The sequence below is a fragment of the Semicossyphus pulcher genome, unplaced genomic scaffold, assembly GCF_022749685.1.
Source record: "Semicossyphus pulcher isolate SPU_LCO1_2020_fin unplaced genomic scaffold, fSemPul1.0.p SCAF_14, whole genome shotgun sequence".
Taxonomy (NCBI): Eukaryota; Metazoa; Chordata; class Actinopteri; order Labriformes; family Labridae; genus Semicossyphus; species Semicossyphus pulcher.
The window spans coordinates 8,617,598-8,643,432 of NW_027211648.1; the positions used below are offsets into that span (position 1 = coordinate 8,617,598).

The 25,835-nt window shown below is 44.4% G+C and overlaps 1 protein-coding gene across 2 annotated transcripts in view; it reads left to right on the forward strand.

The window, feature by feature from the left end:
* Nucleotides 1-2,963: 2,963 nt before the first annotated feature.
* Nucleotides 2,964-25,835, forward strand: part of crip2 (cysteine-rich protein 2) — a 28,240-nt gene continuing 5,368 nt past the window's right edge. For both annotated transcript variants that reach the window (XM_069661604.1, XM_069661605.1), the window contains exons 1-2: nucleotides 2,964-3,094; nucleotides 18,795-18,889. In XM_069661604.1, the coding sequence (XP_069517705.1) occupies nucleotides 3,052-3,094; nucleotides 18,795-18,889 (138 nt within the window). In that variant the 5' untranslated portion in view covers nucleotides 2,964-3,051. The remainder of the gene's footprint in view (nucleotides 3,095-18,794; nucleotides 18,890-25,835) is intronic.

Consider the following 25,835-nt stretch of genomic DNA (forward strand, 5'->3'; position numbering starts at 1 on the left):
CCATCTTTTTATCCAGTCTATGGTTTTTACTATGAATTCAGCCGAATTGAGATACCCTGGTGATACTCCAAACCACAGAAGACATTACCGCCTGCCTTTGATAAGTACGCTTTTTGATAAAGAGAGGATAAGGATGTGTGTCATGCTCTTTTCCCGGCCTTGTTTTGACTTACCCTGAGTGTATAAAAGTAAAGCACTTACATGCTTTTAAGCCCTGAGGACCACCTCACCCTTCTCTCCACCCCTTCTCTGTCTATTCCTGTCTTTCCCCGAGAGACTGGATGCTTGATCTGCTCTGGAGAAACAGTGTGGACAAGTTAGAAGTAAAACTTTTGGCCTGGATATGTCCTTTTAACGCTCCCTGGGTGATTACCAACTACTTCTCTTAAGCGTTAAAAACAAGCCTGTGTGGGCAACTTTTCCCTCACTTATCATTCGTTTTTTTTCTCCACATATTCCCATCCTTAAATTACTAAAACTAAGCTTTAATTTTAATGGATTCTACGTTCTCTTTTTCATCCAGGGGTAAATGTTTTATAGTGCAGAGAGTAGGAATAATATCCCTTGCTTTCATCTTTATCGCATGTGTTCAGTGAGCCAGGGCTTTCAGGGAGAACATTGGCCCTTCAGTTTCAATTTCCTACCTCCTCTTTGTCTGCGCTCTCCAGTATATTTGACCTCCTCTCTTCTCCTCTCCTCTCAGTAGGTTGGAGTCTGATAGTGCTCCGCAGCTGAACCGGCAACAAACCTGCAACCACAGCAGACAACTGGAGGTGAACGGACAGTGACCTCATGTCCTCTGTGAAACACACAGTGAGGCAGGAACACTCAGAAAACAGGGAAGGAAACTCTGTGAAACATCTCTCCCGGCAGCTCCTGATCAGGATTTCCAAAACACAAAGGTGTCCTGTGTACAGTTTGATGCCTTATAGAGGACGTTAAGTCTCCACTTGACCGTTTGACAGAGGTTTTTTTTTGCTTTAGAACACAGAGATAAGAAGGAACCGGTGCTAATCAGCCATGACACAGATGTGGGAAATACCAGCATGTCTGTTCCTGGGCCAGGATCTGCACAGTGTCACAAGGCAGACAGACCAGACAGCACCAATGTGTGAAAGAGATGACCTCAGTCACTCTGAAGAGGCCTAAGTGGAAAGAGACAGTGATGAGGTGTTATCAACGCGTCTTTTAATTAGTCACCACAAGTGAATTCAGCGAAGACTTGTGAGAGATTCAGAAGCTGTTTCTCCGTTCAGTACGCCTAATTTGTCACGAATCCAGCAGCCTCCTTAACGGAAAGCTGATCCACCCGAGCCACGTTTCTGCTTCTTCCTCCTTTGCCTCACAAATTCCTACGAGTCACTCACTCTGAATGAGAGCATTGTGATTCAACCAAACACTGTGCCTACTCCTCTCGTGGAAAAAGGGGGAAAAGAAAGGAAGTGGGAGTGCATGTGAGGTAGTTGACCACTACCACTTGCACCAAAAGCTTTCCCGCCTGGTCTGGGCTGGATATGACAAGACCACAGACTGGCCCAGGAGGATAGGAAATGCTGCCTTCAAGTGCTGCTTGTAAAACCTACAACTTGAAATACAGAAAAATGTATTCTACAGGCCAGAGTATGCTAAAAACAGACGAGGCCACTGAACATGTCATCGAATTGCATCTAGGGCGCGCAACAAAATGAATCATACAAAGAGGAAGTAATTAAATAAAGTAGGCTAAACAAAGCTAAAGACAGACATTCAAATCCGCCATATTTTTAACCACTGCTTGATGTTGGATTGCCAGTTTCAAGAAGTTACGAAAATGTCTGATGACACAGCCCTCTAAATCTGACATTGGAAAGGAAGTTTCAGGCTAAATTTCACTTTCTGGAGGCTACTGCACATTCTGGTGCCTTAACTGGTAGCTAATATGAAAGACTTCTAGCAATGGGCATTTTTAGCTTTATTAAAACCATGGACTGTATACAATAAGGGGATTAAGCCTGTGCGACGTTCCCCATGGGTTTGTGGACAGTTCTGAAGACACAAGTTTGACAATTTGCTCGTCGACATCTTGTTTTTTGGAAGATAGAGATAGGACGAGACCATAGACCCCCAAGAGGCAATTTCAGTTACTTAAATTATGAGCAGGTAGCCAAAAACAGCCACATTACTTTAGAGCCACCACAACTTGAGTTATGCATGACCTCCAGCCGCAATATTACCAAACAGGTGTGTTATATTAAAACTCAAATTAGCTATAGACCAAAACACCTTCTTGTACCAGGCAGTAGGGGATTGGCTCACTTTTTTAACACTCAAATTGGCTTTATTTTTCAGCCCTTGAGATTGCCACTTGGTTAAATCAAACACTAAATAGACCCTGTTATTGTGTGTTTCATGGCACAAGCAGCTGCTCCAGAAAATATTAAGAAAATACGAATTCAGTTTTTGAGTTGTAAGCTTTTGCTTTTCAATAGAATAGCTGCTAACTAGCTAGCTACTAGCCAAATGCATTTTTTTGCTAAAGGGCTCATGTATTTCTAAGAGTTGCTTGTTCTTGGGTGCAATTTGTTTTCATACTTACCGGTATTCATAACAAAAATTAAATGTTAGAGTCAGAATGATGAAGAAACCCTGTAATATTACTAGACGTTAATTGACATTTCAACATTTTCTAACAACAAAAACAGAACAAAAACCCTGATTGTTAATAGAGCCAGACAGAGACAATATTGAAAACAACAACTTACAAACTTACTTACTTTTAGCATGGTGTCCATCTTTTCTAACCCTTAGACGTCATATTTCGACAATTCAAACAATTCAGTCTTTCTAACGTCTATTTTGTCTCGACATTAGCCGTTAAGTGGCGACATTTCCCATGACACATGAAGGAGGCGGGGGCGGGGCTATGCAAATGAGGAACCGTTGACTGAATAGATGCTCCCAGCTTCTGTAAGCGGAGCGGGACACTTGCTGTGGAAAGAGAAGAGCAACAAGGACGCAGAGAAAGTGCACGAACAAAACAGACACTTTCACTCGACCCACAACGTCGCAACGATGTCTTCAAAGTGCCCCAAGTGTGACAAGACGGTGTATTTCGGTAAGTGATTCTTGAATTATTTGCTCCCACATATTTGAAATTAGTTTTGGGTCTTGATTGTGAACCCGCTCGTTTGTCAAAAGATACTCCTGACAGGGAATCGATCATTTTGGGACAGCATGTTCCACATTTTTTGAGAGGCTACAGCTCATTAAAATACAAATGCTTTGCATCGTTTGTCTATTTGAATATAATGGAGATAATGCCCATTCATTGAAATCGTATATGTTTCACTCAATTAGAATTTAGCTGTGTTGACGTGCATTATTTACATGTTCTAAAAATGGCTACTTTTTAAATGAAGTTCGTAATGTGTTTGCACTAATGGTTATTTCTGTGTTTAACAATATCTACAACATACTGTAGGTTATTTAAGTATTGTTATGGAGTGTATTTTACAGTAGCCTTATATTGAATCAAATATTACTTTTGGCTTTTTGTTCAGTGGTGGGAAAAATGTAAACCCTTCATACATTGACCTAAAGGAATTTGTCACATAAGTGAAGTTCACAGCTCCTTAGATTAGGCTTTTATTTTTGTAAGGGACAGCGTTGCTGGCAATGTAAATGATTCACAGAGACAAACTTTGGGAACACAAAAAGCTGGAGAGGCAAAGGGGTCAGTGTAAACAAAAGCCCTTGGAGCAAATATTTCAAAAAGATACATAATTCTTTTAACGCATAAAATGCTTTATCTCACGTGAGATAAAAAATGCCCTCTCTGCTCTTTCTTCACAAAACTGGATGAATGATTTATCAGATTTTGACACTGATCTGTGCCATTTTTAATTTGTTGTGTTTGGTAAACATCCAAGCTAGGCAGTTGGCTTTTGAGTGTAGCTGATGGAAACCCTCGCCAAGAGTGCAGGCATGCCATATGCTGAGATTGCCCACACGGCAACATCGTGCTGCGTCAGTGGGATGAAAACCTGTAAACACGCATCTATTGCATCCATGTAAACAACGTTGGATGAACAAAGCAGCCACTTGAGTCATACGGAGGAGGATTGAATCTTATATATACTATAAGTGATGTTTACAGTGAGACGAAAGACCAAAGCAGAGGATTAAAGGAGCTCGAGACGTGAAGATAAACAAAAATTTACATTGCTGCTTTGAATCTGAAGATAAGATTTTTATGAGAAGTTTTCTGCTGCTCTGTTGAACCCTGAGTAATCCTGTGTTTATGTTTGGCTGCATGCTGGGAACAAAAAAGTGTGTGCTTTAGTGCTGATCTTTCCTTCACTTCACAGCACACATCAGAGCTGTCACGGGGGTCAAAATCAATTATGTGAGTGGATGGAAGTCCTCTTACGTAACACCAGTGGCAGCAAACCTCACAGCTGCTGCTCATCCTATGTTTCCCTAAAGCCACTGGCATGGAATAGAATCAACGCAAATAAGATTTAGACTTTTGTGCATGCCGTATTCGTTTGTGCCGTAGCCTTAATTCGCTGCAGCGAGTGAGTCACAGCTCCTGTGTGATTAATGTTATTTTTTTATGTAACGTGCTGAGCATCATCCTGGTGGAGTTATTTTTGGTTGGGGTGTGTCTGTGTTGAGTTGTGAGCGCCCAGGGCTGAGGCCGCTGTAAGGATGATGATGTACGGTTAAAAAGGAGCAGGCACGGGTGGACTCAGCTGCAAACATCAAAGCAGGGAGGACGGAGAAAGTGAGGAGAGGTGGATGACAACATTGAAGTGTCAGTCGTTGCATAAGATGCTGAGAGATGTATGACAAATCAGGGGAGGGGTCTAGAGCTACAACGATTAATTGATTAATCGATTAGTCGATTAGTCGATTGAAAGAAAATAAGTTGGTGAATATTTGGTCATCAATTTATCATTTTTCAAGCTAAAATTTCAACATTTGCTTGAACTTGAATATTGGCCAATACAGAGTACCCCTCCACTATCAGTGCAATTAAAAAATATCCATATCATTGGTGTAAACAATGATTGCTGACATTTAGTTAGCTGGAACTAATATTACACTCTCTGCTTGGACCAGACTGTTATTGTTTTTATCACGTTATTTTAGCTGGAACCTGTTGATTCTTTGGGGGGTATCAGATCCGTGCGTTGAGTGACGTACTTGACAAGTACCATAATTTAGTTCGCATTGGAGGCCGAACAACTCTAAGGCCGGACACATACTTGCTTTTTAACCTCGCGTTTGCATACTCCGCCAGCTCCGTCATGAACGTAATTGTTCACATTCTTGTCTATGCACTACGCGTGTTACTGGAGGATACCTCTAGAGGGCACACCAGAGAGCTCAGGTGGTATGAAACTAGCATATGTGCGGGATGTAAACAACAGACATGGCGACACTTGAGGAGGTTACTAGAATGTGAATTCTGAGATCACGGCAAAAAAGCGACAGCTGTTGGAACAGTCCCCACTCCAACATGTTCCCTGTGCACGGATGTAACGTTCCCAGACATGTTCCCATTTAGTTCTGCAGGTTTCCACGTCGACTTTTAAAATGAAACTTATCTAACATCAGCTATTTTGACGGGCATTTTTGTCGCCGTGGAGTGGCCATGACACATCTTACAGATGTGGATAATGACGGACTTGGTCGATCAGCTTGTCTTCAGAACTTTCTGCCATTGTTGTCCCTGCTGCTGTGTTGCCCCTGTCACATCCTCTACACACCCTCTACACTGCCCCTACAGGTCATGGGCATACTGCATCTAGCGTACGCGTAACGTTAAGTTTTGCGGACATGCACAGCCGTCGCTCCATGCGAATGCATAGTTAAGGTACATCTCTGGCCTTAAGAGATTAAGAGACTGTTTTTTTTATAGTTAGGAAAGTTAATGAAGAGTCTTTGGGTTCTGGGCTGTTGGTTGGAGAAAGAAAAAGCAAGTTGAAGACATCATCAGAATTTTGATGAGCATTTTTAGTCTAAACAATCTTTTAACCATTAAAATAATCAGCAATTTATTGGTAATGAAAATGATGGTTAGTTTCTCCTCTACAGATGTAAGAGTGGGAGCAAAGTTAGCTCTGTGCTGCTGCCCACCGCCTGAAGCATTGACACGATGTCAGTGTAAAATGAGCTCAGCAGCTCCACCTACATACATCCTCCTCTCAGGGTCAAGAAATCCTGCATCGAGGTCACTTTTCACTTCTGCTGAACAGTTAAAGCTGCATAAACGAAAGTTAAAAGTGCAATAAAATCCCTCGCTTCTGATCTACGCCCGGACATGTGTTATTGATAGAGAAAATTGTCCCATTTTGCTCCCGCTTTTGCTTCTTGTAGTGGGTTGTTGGTGTGCTATATCGAGCGGCGATTGGCCCACCCTGCATCTGCTTCTCCAGCTGGTGGTGCCCAATATTGGATTTAGCATTTAAAGAGGTTTAAACACTTGACTCTGCTCCTCTTTCCTCCTGTTTTTTAAAAGAAACGTCAAAGGCAGGCGGTGAGCCGCAGTCTGGAACGGGAATTCTTTTGGTTTTGTGGTAACGTTTCTTTTTATTAGTTACCGTAAGTTTCTTTAATGGACAGCTGTTTTGTGGTGGAGATGGTTTAATTTGAGCGCCACAACAGGCAAATTTTCACCTAAATGCTGCGTTTTCTTTGCTTGTGACGTTTTTACAACCTGAAGTGTGGGTCGGAAACAGCTCCCGCTTGTTGCTGGTGTTAAAAGAATGTGAAATTGTTGCTTTTTTTAATAGCAGGGTCGTCTAAATTCGAGTTCCCAGCGTCCACATTGTGGCCTCACATCTGTTAGTTCCTGTGGCAGCAGAGATGCTTAGAATACACCAGGGACTACTGGCTGACATGTGACCAGGCCTCAGTGGAAATCTAACGTTAGCGTGTGCTCGCAGAACACAACACAAGCACGGCTCAGTAAACCTCCCAGCTCCAGACCCAAATCCAGCCGAGCGAACCGGCCCCAGCTCCCGCGCATGCCAAATTGCAGCGATGCATCTTTGTGCAGCAAAGTGAATAAGCGACAACTTAATGGGAACTAATGGTGCTCTGCTTCTCTTTCTCTCTTTTATTCACCAGTTCCTCTCTCTCTCTCTCTCTTTCCTCCTCTTCAATCACTTGCTCTCTTCCCTCGGGCCCTGAATTCCTCCTCCACTGATTTTTGTGTTTTTTAACTACAAGGACTGGGGGCGGCGGGGGGGGGGGGTGAGATGGCTCGCCTTTTATTTCAGCAGAGACTCCCAAAGTGCCTCATGCATTATAATGAGAAACGACATCTCTATTCACACAAAAGCTCTTTCTGTCCCCGTGCACGTTTGTCCTCCCAGAGAGGCAGAATATCTCCGTCCCCTCGGCCTGACGGTGCGTTTCCCACACCCCTCTTTTTTTTATCCCCAAACATCCTCCACACAATACCCGTGTTTTCTTTACCCTCTCTTCTGTCAACGCTAGAGTACCCTGTTTTGCACTCGGCTGCCCGGTGGGCTGTGTGAATGTGCCTCGTCAGTTATGTAACGTCATTTCTTGAGTTGTTGCCTCCTGCTCGCTGCCATTGCATAACCCGCCAGCTACTGTGCGCCACTCAACGAGGGTCCTTTCTCTCTGCCTTTTTGAGGCACAAATATGATCCCTTAATGGACATGGCATTGAGCTTGGTGCTGAAAGGTAGGCTGTCCCTCCTACTCTCCCAGAACACAGGTGAGACTGTTCCACCTCGCACAGAGTGACCGGTTACATAACAGCAAGAGGCATAAAGGAACACAGCTAGTTGCCCATCCAAATGACTTTCATCAATCAAATCAGTGCATTCTGTATGATCTTCTTTTATGACAGTCCTGTGCCCTCAGTATGGCTGCACAGGTGCACAGCTTGGCAGTGAGCTAAACATGCTTCCAATAAAGATATCTGAACAGCACAGAACATTCACCGACAAATCAGAAAAACATGAGTGAGAATAAGACCTGAGGGCTTTTAGACATGAGTGAATTTTGACTGCACGCAAAAGGCATTCACAGGAAGCATTAGCTGCACGTACAGGACGCGATGTGGAAGACTAAAAGCCTGCCCATGCAACATCAGTTCAGTATTACCGCTCTGTCTTACCGACTCTTATTTAATCATCTTTTTTTCATTAAAACAATACGATGAATCCTCTCAGAGCATGCTTTGTGTGGGTATTCTGTAAACACACGAGTTCTTCTTGTAAGAGAAGCCGCGCCACGTTAGCTTGCCCCTTGGTGCGCAGGTTACTTATTAAAAAGCTCTCGCCAGTACCGCCAGTAACCACAGCTCTGGATCTGGATTGGTTGGCGATGCAAATATCCTCAATCCAATATAATCTTCAATCCACATCATCACCTTTTGAGATACTTTTATTGTGAGATTCACCTGCCATGTCTCTTTTGGAATCACCATGTCAGTCCTAGTGTACCTCATAGAGCCAGGAAGATATGGCTCGCAACAAAGACAACGAGGAAATCAGTCCTTTCTTGGGAACGATTGATCAGTAAGGAAATGTTTTGGATTTCATAAGATTGTTCAAACGGCAGGGCGCTGGTTTAGCTCAGCTGGTGGAGCAGGCGCCCCATGTACAGAGGCTACAGCCCTTGACGGACTGATCGCAGGTGAAACTGGGCTGCCATCGTTTGGTGAAAGTCATCCCCTACTCTCTGCTCCCCACATATCCTGTCTCTCTACACTGTCCGATATAATTAAATAACTAATAATAACTAAATTCCATGTGCAAACAATCGTTAAAAGGTAAAATATTCATTTATTGTACTAGCATAAGCATGTCAGTCGCTTTCTTTTCACCAGTTTTTTCCCCCTCAAAAACTGAACCACAACTCTTAAAGGGCCAGTTCACCGATTTTCAACCACAGTCCTATCATTGCTATTATATTATGGTAGCAACAAAATGCTATTTAGCTCTGTGCCTTTGGAGGATGCTATCTGCTTCTCCAATGGGCCCTGGAAAACCTCCGCCAGACTACGTAAAACACGCCATCTGGCGGAGGCCAGGGAGCTCGCAAAACCACACTTCCTCAATCTCGGACGCCCGCCTTCGATGTCATGTCTCGTTCAAAATCATCAGGTTTGAAATGTAGACTGCAGACCTGAAGATTTTTTAGACGATCCACCGGTATATTCTCGTCGTATTTTGGATTCTGTCCCGCTCTGAGCCATTGCCCGCAGCGATCAATGTCCTTGACTGGAAAACTGTAGTATTTAACTCCAGCGTCTCTCCCCGGGCCGTTCCTTTCAGAGGGAGGGGTGCAATGCACCCTGGGTGTTGTAGGAATGTAGAATATTCGAAACCACGAGCTCTTTGTACAACTTTCTCCACAGCTATTGCGCCAGTCTCGAATATTATTGCTTCTATCGATTACAGAGAACACCAGCTTTGACTGACAGTGGCTTTTTCCAGGGCCGAACTGCTCCTTTAAATATCAACAGTATCACAATTTCCCTTTCATATTTTATTTGTCCAAAAATCGAGTTTTTGTGAGCTCCTGCGTACTCTGGAGCCAAATTATGCAATCCCATCCAGACAGCAGTTTGAGTGTGTACAATAAAGTCACAGAAGAGATTAAAGGTAAAAAGAAGAGCATGTCACTGTGACCAACAGGACTGAAACGTCAATTTTAGAGCTGCTTTTCATCACCACTCAAAGGGCCTTCTCCCCCTGACTATGCTCTGATGTAGACACGGTCAGTTTTATAACCCCACTCTACAAGACTCAGATGATTTCACTCAAAGCTGTCTGAGCGTCTGTCTGAGTCTCCCCCCCCCCTCCAGGGCTGATTATCCAATTACCACAGGCCACATCTGAAGGTGCCACACAACCGATACAGTCCTCTTCCTCTTTTGAAGACACGGTCCACTTCTCTGTAAGCCGGTCATGCAGACTAGATCTTTTTGAAGTCCCTTTAGCCGGGACACGGTGTCCTGACCGGTTAGAGTTGAGGTGCATTGTGGGGCAAGCAGTCCCGGGGGTTCATGGAGGGCGAGCGTGTCACCGAGGCAGAGACTGTGGAGCAGCAGCGCTCTGCCTGCGGCTCCTCTGACCAGCGCAGACAGGATGCGAGTTAACTGCGGCCCATTTACGTCAGCTGGGCAGGATTCACGAGGCCCGGCTCCTTTATTCAGAGAGGGAGAGAGAGGGAGGAGAGAAAGAGAGGGAGAACGCCCGGGGAGGAAACCTCGCCTTGGCTGAGGCGACAGACGACCTCCAGAGCAAAGTTTTGCCTCTGGGTTGCATCAGCCGCATAAAGAGACGGATTCAAATTCATGTTTCCTAACTGCTCTTTAGGCATCAGTCTCCACCCTGCACAGTCACTGGGAGCTCCACAGAGAGGCCGCACTCAGACATGACAGGGAACAAATCAAAGCTGATGTTTAACGCACCAATGCCAGGGTCAAATCACTTCAGTGTCCTCAGAACCAGCTGAGTGTAAGCTTCAAAACACACCTTCTCACAAATACTGTGCCATTTCTTAACAATCCTTTAACCACTCATCAAGGAAAGATGGTTTATTAATCAATGAATGAAGAAAAGTGTTTAAAGATGAGACAATAATGCTCAACTTTTTCTGTTTCTCGGGTTCTTAATCAGGATTTGCTCTTTTTCTTGATTTGTCATCATTGGGTTTTGGACACTCAGACAAAAGAAGATGTCTGAATTCTTCACCCCAGGAAATTTAAATATACAGGGGCCAACAAGGGCAATACGCTGCAACGACCCAAACAATTTCCATCAGAAGAAACGGGCTGCGAATTCAGAAACGATGTCAATTCCAAAACACAAGCAAAAATCCACGGACGGAAACGCGCTGCAAATGAAAAAAAAAAGTGCATCAAAAAAACGCCAAAAACAAAAAGACACGCAAAAGAAAAACGCTGCGAATCCAGTCAACACAACGGAAGTGCTCCCGGCCTGTAGGGGGCGCTCATTTTAACAGGTGTATTATTGATGGGAGAGAGAGGGAGAGACGAGACAGTGAATGAATGAATTATCAGACTTAACGTGTGTCTCTGTTGTTCATGTACAGCTACCATAGAAATAGACACATTGATGTTTCTGTTATATTTTAAAGACAATAACAAAAGTGTACAGATTAATCGATAACAAAACTAATCGCTATGACATAATTCACATTAAAAAAGGCAACAATTTTAGGATTTGCCTTTTTTATATATTAAATTTAAAATTATAAAGAAAGTTCTCAAAGTTTTTTAAACTTTTGCTGACACAAGAGAATAAACTTGAAGAGGACACATTGTGGGAACTGAAGAGAACTCAGCATTTGTCCTTGTTTTATGGTGTTTTTATAGACACAAATTAATAATCAGAAGCTAATTCAACAATAAAAACCAACATTTGTTTATAGTTTCAGCTCTATAATTTTGGCATATACGCTGAAAACATCTCATAACTTTGACTTGAAACGAGCTCAAAGCTGCAAATCGATAAATCAAAGTGACGAAATCATCAAGATTCATAATATTAATCCATCAAATTGATTGGGACTATCAAAGATAGCTCTGTCCCCTGCTCTCGGTAACTGATACGGTTGTATGTCCATCTGTGATGAATGAGTTTGTTTAAGCACAACTTCTCCTGAGCTCAAAGTCACCTCCCTCGGTGAGCTTGAATGCCCCTGTGTGCCCGCCTGAATGGCCATTGTGTGTAAGTGAAGGAAAAGGTCACAAGTCCTTGAGGGCGTTTGTACTCTAGAAAACAGACTTGTAAGAGGATGCAGGGAAGGAAACACAGGCTGCTTGTTTTTTCCTCTTACATTCTTACATTTCTCTAGAGATATGAGCCGGGGTTTTTTTTTTTTACCACCTAATTGTACCTGGGTCCTGCTTTTCCTTCTGGGCCCTCGGTCAGTCAGGTGTGTTGAGTTTATTAGGACGTGCAGTTCTCACTCCGCTGTGACAGAAAAACACCCGCATGGACTCAGCTGTCACTGTGAGATGAAGGCAACGAGAGCAAGCGTGAGGGAAAGGGCAGTGTGTGTGTATTGGACGGGTTTATTGTAGGGAGAGCTGAACAGATGGGTCCACATATTACCAGAGGGTGTAACGGAGCAGAAAGCAGCCAACTGTGATTTAGAGATATTTACAACAACAGCAGTTACATCATGAACATCATGACGTTGTTTACAAGCTTGTGATTTATCACGCTTAACATTAGCGTCATCTCTGACAAACTGATTAAGAATATAACCGCAGATTGTACATTCTTGTGCAGCATAAGGTCCTGGAGGATATGCTTCATTAAAGCTTGCTACATCGATGAACTCCTCTTTAAAAGGCGTTAAACAACTACAAACAGCAGCCGCTACGCCCGCTAACGTCATCTCCTCTGCAGCACGCCGAGCAGCATCCTCTTTCTCCATCGCATTCAATCCCGCCCCGCCCCTGTTGCACCCTGATCGAATTATTGAGCAATAAGAGAGCACCCATGTGAGATTTCACAGCCCTAACTTGTGGCGGGACATTCTTGCCGCATTGCATCCTGGGAATTCAGCTGTATAAATCTTATTCAGTGCTTGTGTTAGTGTTTTCGGGGGTTTTAATTTAAACTGAAAAGACGGGTTTCCTCCTGACCCCAGGGTAAATCTCGGCCCATCGTCTGCTCTTGTGTTTGGGCACAGCTGCCCTGTCACTGTTGATAATTAAGCAACCATAATTAAGCGATTAAGAGGAATGGGCTGTTAATGTTTCCCCTCTGCAGACCCCTTGTTAAAGCTTGGTTGCTTAATCTCCCATCCAATTACAGAGTGTTTGTGGACGATTTTCTGCAGGCCGGCTCCCATGCTGTGCCTCTCACAGACTGTCTGTACACACAGCGTGATCGGTTTCACTCTTAATATGATCTGAAGTAATTTGATTATGCTATAGAGCAAACTAAATGAATCGAGTTATAGCCTGATAAAAGTTCTTTGATGTGCCTCCATCGCCTGCGAGCAGAGCTGATACTCTTACCGACTGGAAAATCACGAGTCAGTCCTTTTTACTCTTTGCATTAGATGTCTTATGACTCCAATTACTAAGGAATACAATTAGACTATTTATAGCTTTTGTGTTGAATTAAGATTTGTCATAGTGGCTGCTATATTGGTTATTACAAAAAATCAAAATAAAAGATGTCGAAGTAAGGGAAAAATCCATCCATCCATTATACATACCGCTGATCCTGTTCAGGGTCGCAGTGGGGCTGGAGCCTATCCCAGCTGTTATTGGGTGAGAGGCGGGTTACACCCTGGGCCAATCGCCAGTCAATCACAGGGCTGACACACAGAGGCTGTGCCTCAATTTGGGGGGTGTATCCTTGGAAGGGTGCGGTCTACGGAGGATGAGTTATTCACAGCCTTGTGTAGACCGCTAAGGCCAAACTGAAATGAGACAGTCTGGTCTGCAGAGGATTTCCTGTTTGCATCACCGGCTGTTCCCGCCCGTACCCTTGCGTCACCAGACAAGCGGCTCCTGTCACCAACATGTATCTAGTGGCCTTACAAGCTTACATTTAAAAGTGTATTCCTCAGCTACTTGAGAATCCGCTATCTCGTTGGATCCCGATGGATCCTTCATGGCACTGGAAAATTGGGACACATTTGTCGGCCGCATCTGAAGATGCCTTCAAAACGGGACAGCCTTTCACACCTAGCTGGGATGCAGTCCTTCGAAGGACGCAGCCCCTGAATTGGGACACAGCTAGAGACAGACAATCTTTCACGCTCACACCTAACGAACATGTCTTTGGACTATGGAAGGAAGCCGGAGTACCCGGAGGTAATATGCAAACTCAGCACACAGAAAGGACCCCTACGTACGAACCAGGACTCAAACTAGGAACCTTCTCGTTGGGCAACAGTGCGAGCCACCGTATAGCCCCAAGGGAAAAATGGCCTTTTAGATATGTTCAAAGCATGCCTTTATGTTCATAGCTATGAAATGAATTATCTATGCTGCATAAAGTGGAGTAGAGTAGAGTTTTAATGATAATACCTACTGTGTTTAGATGCCAGTGGTAGCATAAACCGCTGGTGCGATGCTACTTCTTGTTGGGTGTCAAGTCAGTTTCATTGCACTCGAGCCTGTTGGGTAATTTTTTTTGGCTCTACATCAACTTCACTGTGTTGATGTGGGTGGAGAGCAAGGCCAAGGTTGTGTTCATGCATGTAGAGTCGGTGCAGTACACAGTTTAGACATCCAATTTGAAAATAAATTGTGGTTGTATTTTCAACAACTCATCACAAACGATGAGTTGTGTGAGTTGATGAGCTCCAGCAGCAGTTTTTGCAGCGTGACTTGACAGGCCTGCGTACACACACCTCTTCATAATCACCAAAACACTCTCAAGCATGTTGTCTTTTGCCTCCCCTCCTCTGATGAATGTTCAGCAACATCAGTGAGACGGAGCACTTGTAAACACCGAGGCTGAATCAGCGTGAAGAGGACTCAGCAGCGGGCTGTCTCTGTGATTTAAACCGTATTGACAATGCAATCAGAGGAGCCACGAGCAGACGGAAGAGCTTAGAGCAGGAATTTACAAATGACGTTAAGCAGCTTAACGTGCTGCAGGTATCATATGGTTATGATGATGACCTCTGACCGGGCTGGAGATCAGTGTTGCTGCAGTTACGCGGTCTGTCGGTCAGGCCTTGATATGAATAAGGACAGTTATTTTTATTTGACTTCAGAACCGGATTTGTATAGTGACATCAGAGCGCCTGAAAAGTCCCGCGAATCCAGCAGGTTCTCTGGACCTCTGTGGCATCTCAGTCCTCCAACGAAGGCCCAGATGATGTCAAATTAAGGAAGTTATATGAAACTATTTTTTGACCTGAGCTGAACTTTGACCTTTTGGGCTCCATTATACGCCAATATGAGCTCCATCCCATTCCAAGGTTTCATAGCTTTGACCTGCTTTCATCTCTTAACACATCATCTTCCCTCACTCACACTAAATGTTTAAATGCTACGAGCAATTACCAGTGAACAGGTTTATTACAGGTCAACTGACTTCACCTGCTTTCAGTTATAACCCTTTACAGTGACGTCAAAACCTTTTCAGAACTGAAATTTTAATATCTCCATCATTTACAATCTCTTACTATTTTTCTTACACCTCAAAAACAGTTCAACTGCTTTTATGTCTGTGAAGATTCTCAGTGATCTGAGCTGGTTGTTTTTGCTTTAACGTGAAGCCTGTGATGCAGCGGCGGTACCCTCGCAAAATCAGGTCCGCAGGGAAGCAGGTTTGGTTGAAAGTTTGGATATAGGGTGTTAAGCCCTGGCATTAAAAACGACATAATCCTTCCAAAATCCCTACAAAACATTAAAAGACACATACGGCTTAAGGACAGAAGATGTAGGACCTGCGTCATTGGATTTGTAATATTTAGGTTCCTTGCTAAGAAGCGGTTGTTTTTAGGTAGCAGTTGGGTTTTTGAAAATGTTCACACCCAGAAAACAACATTGGTGTTTGTCTTCCAATTACTCATAATCCATTGAGTCAAACGACACATCTACTGACATTGTAGCTACTTTCATCTGTTACTCTTAAAGTGACACCTCACACCTACTTACAGTGTTTACATACAAACTTTTTGCCGGAAGTTGCCGGAACTTTCATTCGGAACAAACAACTACTATTCATCTGACTTCACCTGCCTTCAGCTCGAACACTCCGAGTTATTTCTCCGTATTTTAACACCAAAAACAGACCCAAATGTCAGGTGAGATGTACTTCAGCTCCTCAACAGTGCTTCCCCCAAAGCTGTCCCTGTGTTTACACGAGACCACGGGGGGGGGGGTCCTTTGTTGTCTGCTGTTTGAGTGAGAGGAAATTGCAGGCTGTCGCGAGAGAAAACAGATTAACTAAAAAGGATTTGGCACATCCTCATCGATGTTGACGATGTTGAAGTGGATTTCCGGAGAGACCTTCCTGTGAACAGGGGCTTGTTTGTTTACGAGTGGGTGCGTTTAGCCTCAGGTTGTTGCTGTAACGAGGTACAGGAAGGCATCATTTGTGCCTACACGTTTACTATTTTGGGAGATGAAGAGCTGTCAGTCGGTACATCGGTGCAGTCGTTACATCATTTGTCTTGTCGATGTATTTCTGACCTGAAAGTGTTTTCTGGTTTATTTTACAGGCAGGGGCTGTGTACAGGATAACAGGGATAGAGGCTTGACGCTGGGGATATAAACATCTGGGCCAGAGGCAGATCCCCCTTCACCTCCCCCCACTCTATATCTCCAACAACACATAATACACACAGACAGGCTCACCCCTCTTACAATAACATCAGTCTTTTAAAACAGCGAGCTGTTAAACTGTGGACTTTGTTACTGCACACTGACAGACCTGCGTACACAGGAATGAGGACGCACTGCCGAGGCTCTGACGTCTGTTTCCATTCATACACTCTGGCTTCTGGCTTCTCCAACCTGTCCGGAGGTGTGTCTGAACGAGTCACTCAGTGACACATACGACACACTGAGGAGACACTGGCAGTATTTTTAACACTGTAGAGGTGTCAGGATGTTTATGGGAATCCTCAGATTAAGGAGGAAATAAATCACACACACTTACAGTCAAGAGGAGACGGGTTTAACCCCTGCTGGTTACACTTACACTCTTGTTAAACATTGCTTAAAGGTGTTAAAAGGTTAGTTTTGTAAATGAAACTGGTTAAGGAGGTGTTTGAAGTTTGAAATGTAGCTCCTTTTACGCTGCCGGTTCAAGGCAGGATTATTACGCCTCGGTCTGTCTCATCTTTAATGTGAAACGCACGGAGGTGGAATGGTGGGGCGAAGTCGTTCTGCCTCTGAGCCGAAATCGGAGGTAGCAACAGAGGCGAAACAGAGGCGACAACAAAGGGACACTGGTTTAGCTCGGTTGGTAGAGCAGGCGCCCCATGTACAGAGGCTGTAGTCCTCATCGCACTGATCGCAGGTTCAACTCCCGCAGATTCGACTCCCGGTCTGCCGATCATTTGCTGCATGGCATCCCCCACTCTCTACTCCCAACATTTCCTGTCTATCTTCAGCTGTCCTAATAAAGGCAAAAGCCAAAAAATGATCTTAAAACAGAGGCGAAAGTTTGTGCACGAGTTGCTTGCTGCAAAGTAAAAAAGCAAAGGCGGCATAACGGCGGTATTTCGTTACGGCACTGTGGCGGAATTGCAATGTAAACAGGGCTTTTTATAGTGCAGGCGCTGCATAAGGTTGAATTGTCAGTTTGTTGGTGAAAGCAGCTAAAGCAGATACACATATCAATTTTACTTCAGACTTAAAGCTGTCGATTCAGCATCATTAACTGATTAAAGGGTTAGGGGTAACCGGCAGGACAACCAACCAGTGCCTGTTTTCCGTGCATGCTCACGCCTCATGTTCCTGAATGGTCATGTGATGTCAGGCACTTTCAGGCACGTTAGCAAGGACAGAGATTGAAGTGTTAGATTGTATGTAAACTAAATGGAAGGTTAGACGGACAAAGATACTGATGCATATGTTTCCTTTTAACCCTAGTGGTGGTGTCTGAAGGTTTCGTGTCCATCCTCTGATTGAAGTGCAGATTATTGATTTAAAGAGTGATTGATTGCGTCCTTCCACTCTGGATAACAGAATCTTTAAGACTGATTTAGCATTTCCGGCAGCGAGCTGCGTCCAAGTCAGCATTCCTCTGCTCCTAAGTGTTAGAGGGTGGTCTCCCCCCTCCCTCACGCCAAATCTCTATTCTCCAGGGCCTTGTTGTTGTCCATTAGTCTCATCATTGTAATTGAGTGAACACAAACCTCATGATACCAATAATATAAACTCTGTCTGTTTTGTGTTTGTTGCTTCTTCTTGTGTTTTTTCTCTTAAATCTCTCCAGCATGTCCGATTGTCTTGACGCTGACGCAGGAATTTGACAGCATTTTTCCAGCTTATGGTGGAAGTGGGAAAGCAGTTAAAGAGAGGAAACATAGGAGGAAGTAATCGTCCGCATACATGCTGCATATATGTGTGTGTATGTGCGTGTGTTTCTGACCGAGGGTATGTAGGAAACAGACCCCAGCATCCGGCTATTTGTGCCCTGCCTTGATAAGAGAAGGTGTTTCCTCCGCTGCCTGCACGACTCCTTAGGGCCCATTGTGTGTTCGCAGCAGGGATTTATTATTGGAAAGGGTATAATTAGGGTCCCCTCGCTTGTCTGGAGGGGCGGTCGGTCTGGGAGAAAAAAAGCGGACGGAAATGGGGTTGAAGGGCCGTCTGCAGCAGGATGGGTATACTGTAAACTGGGGGAGGGGCGTGTGTGTGTTTGAGGGTTAACACAAAGGATTTGGGTTAGACGTGGACACCCCCCACTGCTCCAGCTGGACTGGGACTCACGCCACTTTCTGTCTGTCCCATAATGACATCATTACAGCATCCTGTGTGGTACGCAGGCATTCCTAGTATCACCAGCGCCCCCGCCCCTCAGAACACAATCCCTCAAGTTGGCACGATGACAGGGTTTCCCCCAGGGCACGGCAGCCCACAGACGCAGGACAAGCTGATCTTTATTCTGGAGGGTGAAGCAATGAGGGACGTCATTTTTCCTCTGAGATGAGTGATTGAACGGCACGTTTAGAAAGCATACAAAGCCCGAAACAATCGATGGAGAAAATGCAGGCTTTTGTCCATAGTAATGTATATAAATGCAGCTTTATGTGACGGGTTGCGCTCACTCTTGTCTCTTGTCTTTTGTCTTTCATGTGCAGCTGAAAAGGTGTCATCGCTGGGGAAGGACTGGCACAAGTTGTGTCTCAAGTGCGACCGCTGCAACAAGCTGCTGAACGCGGGAGGCCACGCTGAGGTCAGTGAGACACCACCAGTGACAGAACAACTACTCATACTCGCACTTAACTTAGACGTACTGTGAGAGGTTAGGGAACAGTCTTGGTTTAATACTGATGCCTCTTTATGGCCTACTAAAGCAAACCAGACCATCAGCAACAAGGCTGTCTGTTTCTATACAGTTATTTCAATGCAGAGTGCATAGTAAGTAAGCGGTACGTTTAAATGTTAAAAGGAAGCAGGATGAGGTTTTTCTTAGGAGAATATTATACATGAGACATGTAAGCAAAGAGGTAAGACAAACCACTTTGTCCACAGAGGCTGCAAAAATACACGCAAACTGTAAGTTCTCCACAGCTGCTTAAAGTAATTACATTTCAGACAGACAACTCTCGTTTGTGATGGTTTTTGCAGCAGCAGAACATACACTTGTGTTTGCCGTCTCGGCTCCGACATCAACACTCCTCGCAGATTTACTTCACATGCAGAAATTTGAGGAGTGATGAGATCATATCTTAAAACCCGCCTAGCCGGAGCCTGCAGGTGAATGCTGGCGCAGTGACGGGGCTGAAAGTGTGAGCGCAGCTCTGGTGCAGGGCAGCGGTGGCAATGACACAGCAGAGGGAGAGACAAGTGTGAAATCAGTGTAGCTCGAGTTGCCTGTCTGAACTAGCTCACAGATGTTGCTCTGTTTTATGTCTTTTATACATAACATAGTTACAATTTCATTTAGCAGACCACTTCGCTACGTTTAAGAGCCGAAATGTGTAATTCTCTACTGTTACTGTACTTTTATTTCAAAGCTTTAGCTACTATTTCCTTTTCAGATTAAGATTTAAATGTAAAACATCTGATAGTCTTAGAAAACAGGATTCACAGTTATTCATCAAAAAAATAATAGTGTATAAAATTGTAAAATTTAGTAAATAAAATGAAGATTTTTAAGATGCATCTCGCTCTCTTACTCACTGCTGCATCAGTGATGATATTCCAATTATTTTAACAGTGTGTGTGACATAAATTTAACATTCTTAATACTTCCATTCTGCATAATGTATTTGTATATTTCCTGTTGATACTGAATTTCTTAAACTTTGTTCCATTCCTGGTAACTGACCACTATTTTCATTAACAATAAATAGGTTTTTGTTAAATAATTTGCTGTTAAGCATTGTAAAAAGATTAAAATGTCGTCTTTAAACGCCTTTGTGTGTCCGACAGAGTGCAAACCCCAAAAGGATTAAATTAAAGCTGTAAATCTGCATATCAACAGTGTAAATTAAAGGTCAAATTCCAAAGGAAGAACCACTAGCTACTGTATTGGTTTTAACAGTAAAAGTAGGCCAGTGATATGGACTATTTGTAGCCTGCATAGCTTGTGTGCATTTAGCAGGTCACTAACATCGCCCGGGGTGGTCGGAGGTCACTTCCCGCTGAGCCCATTCATGCTGTCATTATGTGCACTCAGTGATGCTGTGAAGCGCTACGGCTAACAGCAAACACCAAGTGGTTTATGTTAAGCTTTCTGAATTGACTTCAAGGGCTTTTTTTTCTGTTAATGTCAGTTCTATTAAAGGTATTTTTTTTAGATTTTCTTCGGGGTCAAAGGCCAAAAACTTCACGTCATTCTTTAGAGTTCATTGACTGTTGTGAAATCTAACCAGGGGAAGCCAGTGCTGCCTGCTCATGCATCGACTTATTGACTCTCTGCAGTGGATCCTCCATGAAAACTGCCAACAATGTGGTGTGTTTTAACTTAAAGGAAACATTTGTCAGTGTTTATAATCATTAAGTATTTTAGTGACGTACTAATGAATAGATTGTACGTTTTCATTGACATGTGTAGCGGGTTCCACACACCTGGTGGTGATGCTAACATGCTAGCCAGGCAGAAAAAGTGCTTTAGTTGAAATAGCTTCTAAGGGATATTTTCACCCCGTGTCTTCAGCAGCTGTGGCCGGAGACGTTGTGTTCTTTGGTAGTCCATCCATCCATCTCATTCTTGTGAACTTAATACATCAGGAACACCTGACGGGGAATTCCTCAATTTTGGCACAGAGGTCCACCTGGACTCAAAGATTATTTCATTTGAGTTTTCGGGGTCAAAGGTCAAAACCTGATGAAATCGTATGCTAGTTATGACTGATTTTCACTCAAAGGTCCAACAGGGTAAAATGATAAAAGTGAAGAGTGAAAAGGTCAAAGGTCAACTTCTCTGTGACATCATAATTTCTTAAAAAGAAAACTTTCCTGGCGAGTCGTCCCATCACAATCTTGTGATCACGTTATCTCAGGCATGCTTGGAGGGAGTTTTATTAAATCTGGTTTATTTTTATTTAATTATCTGTCCTAGAGAACAGCCCCGCTCTACCCCTCCTTTACCCGTTGTTCTGCAGTCACAGGTCTTCAAAAGCCCTGCAGAGGAACAGAATTTCTGGTATTATGTTCCTCCTATAAAATTAAGATCTCTGTTTCGTTCTCTTTGGCGGCACCTGTGGCGATAAACTGTTATTGCGGGAGCACAATTCCCAGATATCCAGACAGTGTCGCATGTGTGATGTCCACAGTTGGCTCCGGTTGTAACTCTTGATTTTCTTCGCTGACGGTCGCTTTCCTTTTCAGATTGTTTACCTTCATCTGAGCGTCGAGTTTGTTTCTTTTTCTTTGGATTTTCACTTCTTGTTGAAGTTGTATCTGTAGTCATCCATCTTTTCTTTGTTTGTTCAGCCATAGTAGATTACTGTTTACTCGCAACACTTGCAGAGGCCGGAAAAGCAGCCGCTTAGCTCCGCCTACCCTCTCTGGCAGACCAATCACTGCTGGCTGATGGAAAACGCGTCACTAACTGGGCGCTGCTAGTGGTTTTTTTCCGCGAAAGTCGCCACAGACACCCAGTCTGTAATACTGTAAATGTAAAGGCTTTCATCAGTGGGCCAAAGGCTCAGTCACCATTGTGTTACCTCATTCGGTGACAGATAGTGACTTAACAGACATTTATTTACATGAACTCTTGCTAAACCATTACTCCAACAGTGGAGGTTAAACAAAAGACAATGATGCAACTTAGCCAATACGCGCTGATAGCTTCCTCCATGTTGGACTCTGGCTCTTAGTTCCCCCTAAAATCCTGTTAAACCTTGTGTGACCCGTCGTTTACACTGGAAGACGGTCCTTTCCAAATATTTTTTCAGCATGTAGAGATATGATGTTCTTCGCTTTCATTTCCATCACAGATCTCGTGTATTTGGTTCAGGAAATTGCTGAGTGCATGTCTTTTTTCCTGCATGTTCTGATTCTGGCTGTGTCCGTCAGTGCGAGTTTTCCTTGTGGGATTTTTAACCCCCCTCAGGGTTACAGGAAGAGTTGCCTTTCTTCCTCTCTCTGTTACATAATCACACTGCAGTCTATCACGTCTCAACATCCCCCCCCCCCACCCACCCCCGACTGTGCGTGCTGCTCGCTATCTGGCACCTTCACCCCGGGAATTTTCTTAACGTGCCTCTTTTTCTTTTGCCTTTCATGACCCAGCCAACGACTCCATTCTCACCCTCTGATTCTCTCCGTGCGCGGGTAAATGTCGCTGTCGCTTTTGTCATCACAAAGAGGAAGTGATCTCAGCGTCTGTGAACACAAAAGCCATTTCCCTGCAGACCTCAATGGATGCTCCTCTGCTGTTTAATCTCTGCATGATTACAGTAATGTAGTCAAACACTCTCTCTCTCTCTCTCTCTCTGCCCACTATCCTCCTCTCCCGCCCTCCATCCTCTCTCTCTCTCTCCATGCACACCATCCAAATCCTGCCTCAGGCTGCGGCGCCCGCTCAACTTTAGTAGGCAAAAACTCAATACTCAATCATAGTCATGGAAACAAGAGTGAGGCAGAGAGACATATATATATAAAAAGAGAAGAAGGTAAAGGGACTGCGCTTTCGTATCCTGGTATGCGAAAGGTTTTGACCCTCGGAGGAAATCTGACTTCAGGCTTCTTTAAAAGGAGAAGAGGATGTGGCCTGTTGTGGCTGGCGGGCTTTAAAAGAACAAGGTGTCAAGTCAGAGTTGACCCCAAAAGATCGTGGTTGTGTTTACCCAAAGCAGAAGATTAGCACAGTTTTAGTCACAAATTGCATACCTCCCTCTGAGACTCGAGTTAGAATATACTGACGTTACACTGGAAGCCTGTCTCCACTGGTAGATCCCAATGGTCGTGATATTTCAGAATATTTCTGGACAATTTAAAGACAGTTCCTTAAATCCATAGCAGCTGGGTAAAGTACACCTGCTCATGAAGCTAATGTGATATTGCTAGAAGCTAGAAAAGCTACTGAATGCACCTTAAAGTATAAATTCTGTTTCCAAGTTGTAAATCTCCTCCTATAAAACAGTCCGTGTCCAAAGATTTCCAATTGATTTGCTGTATTTCGGTGGATAACACTGCCTTGCTTGTGCAGGATGACCCAACATGACGCATGCTCCTGAAACAGTAATGATTACGCTTCCTCTCTAATGATGTCATCCCTGCCCGGATTAAAGGACAGGCTGTGGTGCAAATTGAGCAGCAAGATTTACTTAATGCCGGAGCGTGTTCAAATACTCAAGTAAAAGTTTTAATACCAGATCAAGTCCTGCATTGAAAGTCTTACTGTGGTAAATAAGTAGAGTGAGTAAAATCAGGTTACTGTTGTGCCTCAAGTATTAAAAGTAGAAGTAGTCACTGCAGTAAAATGTGTCTTGTGACTGTAACAGTGCATTATTGTAAAAGCAGGATTTTACTAAAAACACCTCTCTACTCAATTGACTCACTTCTTTCTAACTCCACTCCCTCAGATTTTTTGAATCTCACTGAAGGGGCTGCACAGTGGTGCAGTGGTTAGCGCTGTCGCCTCACAGCTGTGCTGAAGTCGGCCTTTCTGTGTGGAGTTTGCATGTTCTCCCTGTGCATGCGTGGGTTCTCTCCGGGTACTCCGGCTTCCTCCCACAGTCCAAAGACATGCTCGTTAGATTCGTTGGTGACTTGCGAGTGTGAGCGTGAAAGGTTGTCTGTCTCTATAGCTGCTTTCCCACTGGTCAAAAAACCTGCTAACACCCAGCTTTTTTGCTTAATGGGAAAGGTTACAATCGGCATTCTGACCCGGGTCAAATGACTGCAGTAGACCCGGGTAATTATCACCTCGGCTCCGATTGGCATTGATGGGAACACAAAACCCGTGTCGACATGCTAATCTACGCCCTCTTTCCGGCACAGTGCTATGCTCCGTCAGTAACGTCTGCGACTCCTTGTCATCTCAGCTACAAATTCCGCCCGTCTCCGTCCGAGCAGCGCTCGAACATCGTTCCAAATTTGTCGGGCACCGAGTTAGATAAACAGACTGTACGAGTAATAGATACAATAAAGACCTAACCACTGTAACATCTTCACTGTTTACTAACCCTGTCTCCGGCGTGTTTGTGACGTCAGACGGTGACGCAGCAGAAAAGAGTCAAACAGGAGTATACTTCACTGGCAATGGGAAAAGAGACAATCGGCATCTATAAGCGGGTCTTCCCGGGTCTGAAAAACCTGCGTCAATGCGCTAAATTCAGTGGGAAAGGGGTAATAGTGTCAGTCCTGTGATTGACTGGAGATCAGTCCGGGGTGTACCCCGCCTCTCGCCCAATGACAGCTGGGATAGGCTCCAGCCCCCCTGACCCTGAACAGGATAAGCAGATATTGAATAGATGGATTGAAGCTGACACCATCTGAGGATCTGAGATTATCCTTTGGCCTTTCACTTTGTTTGATAAGACAGTGGATAAAGTCGGAAATGTGGGAGGAGAGAGTGGGGATGACATGTAGCAAGGGGCCGAGGGTCGGAGTCAAACCCGGGGCCACTGTATCGAGGGCTGGGCCTCTTTACATGGGGTGCAAGCCTTAACCACCGAGCTAAACCGGCTACCTTTTCTTTTTTTCTACGGTGAAATACTAAAAACTCCTTAAAATAACACACTTGAAGAAGGCTACGAGCTAATACACGCAGTGACTTTGCCGTACAAAAGGAGGTAAAAAAAAAACGGATCAAAAAGAGTCAAGTGCTGAAATTGAATCTACCCGCATTCTGCTCCTTCCAAAGCGGTGAAAAGAAGTCGAAGCAGTGGGGAACAGAGCTTGAGAGGACTTTGGGTTACGGGGGCAGATCAGGAAAGAAAAGAAACGAGAGACGAAGAGATGGAGAAGACAGATTTCAGAGTGAGGATGTGGGAAGTGAACTGCTGGGAAGAGAGTGGGCTGTGCAGCGATGGATAATCCATTTTTAGGGTCCCTCTGCCTCTCAGGCTGCAGAGATACTGTACAGCCGACGTCTCACAGGCTCCTCAGTTCGCTTGACAAAGGATCCCTGTGTGTGCGCTGTCCTGAGAAAGCCATCAGTGCTCAGTCACGGCTCGGCATCGGCGCCCGGACCTGCACGGATCTCATAAATGTCAATGTGTGAAAGGGGTGCGTGGCTGCTTTAACAGTAGCTGATCCTCTCCTGGTTGATTCATTATTAAAGGTGAGCTATCGCTCCTTTTTTCTCTCACACCGTCTCCTTAGCTCGTCTTGCCAGAGCAGAAGGGATTGTGGGTAGTATGTCCCTTTTTTTTTCTTACCACCCAGGGTCTGGCGTCTCGCCCGTGGCATTCGCTCGGTTCTTCTCTTCTATGGGCATCAGGCTCTGGACCAGTGGACACCCTGGCCCTCGGCCCTGATCCCCAAGCCAATCACATGCTCCCGCAAGCAGCGCCACATTCCCAGCATGCATCAGGGACAGGCCATCTAAGTCTCAGGCTGGCTTCTCTGCACCTTAAGTGGCAGACGGTCATGTGTGTGCGGCGGACACGTAGGTCTCACTGTTTCCGTGATACAGCCGGTGTCGGTATTTTGTGTTGGGATGGAAAAAAGAGGCTGGTCTCCGTTTTTGGATTTGATCTCATCTTCCGACCTGGAAAAAA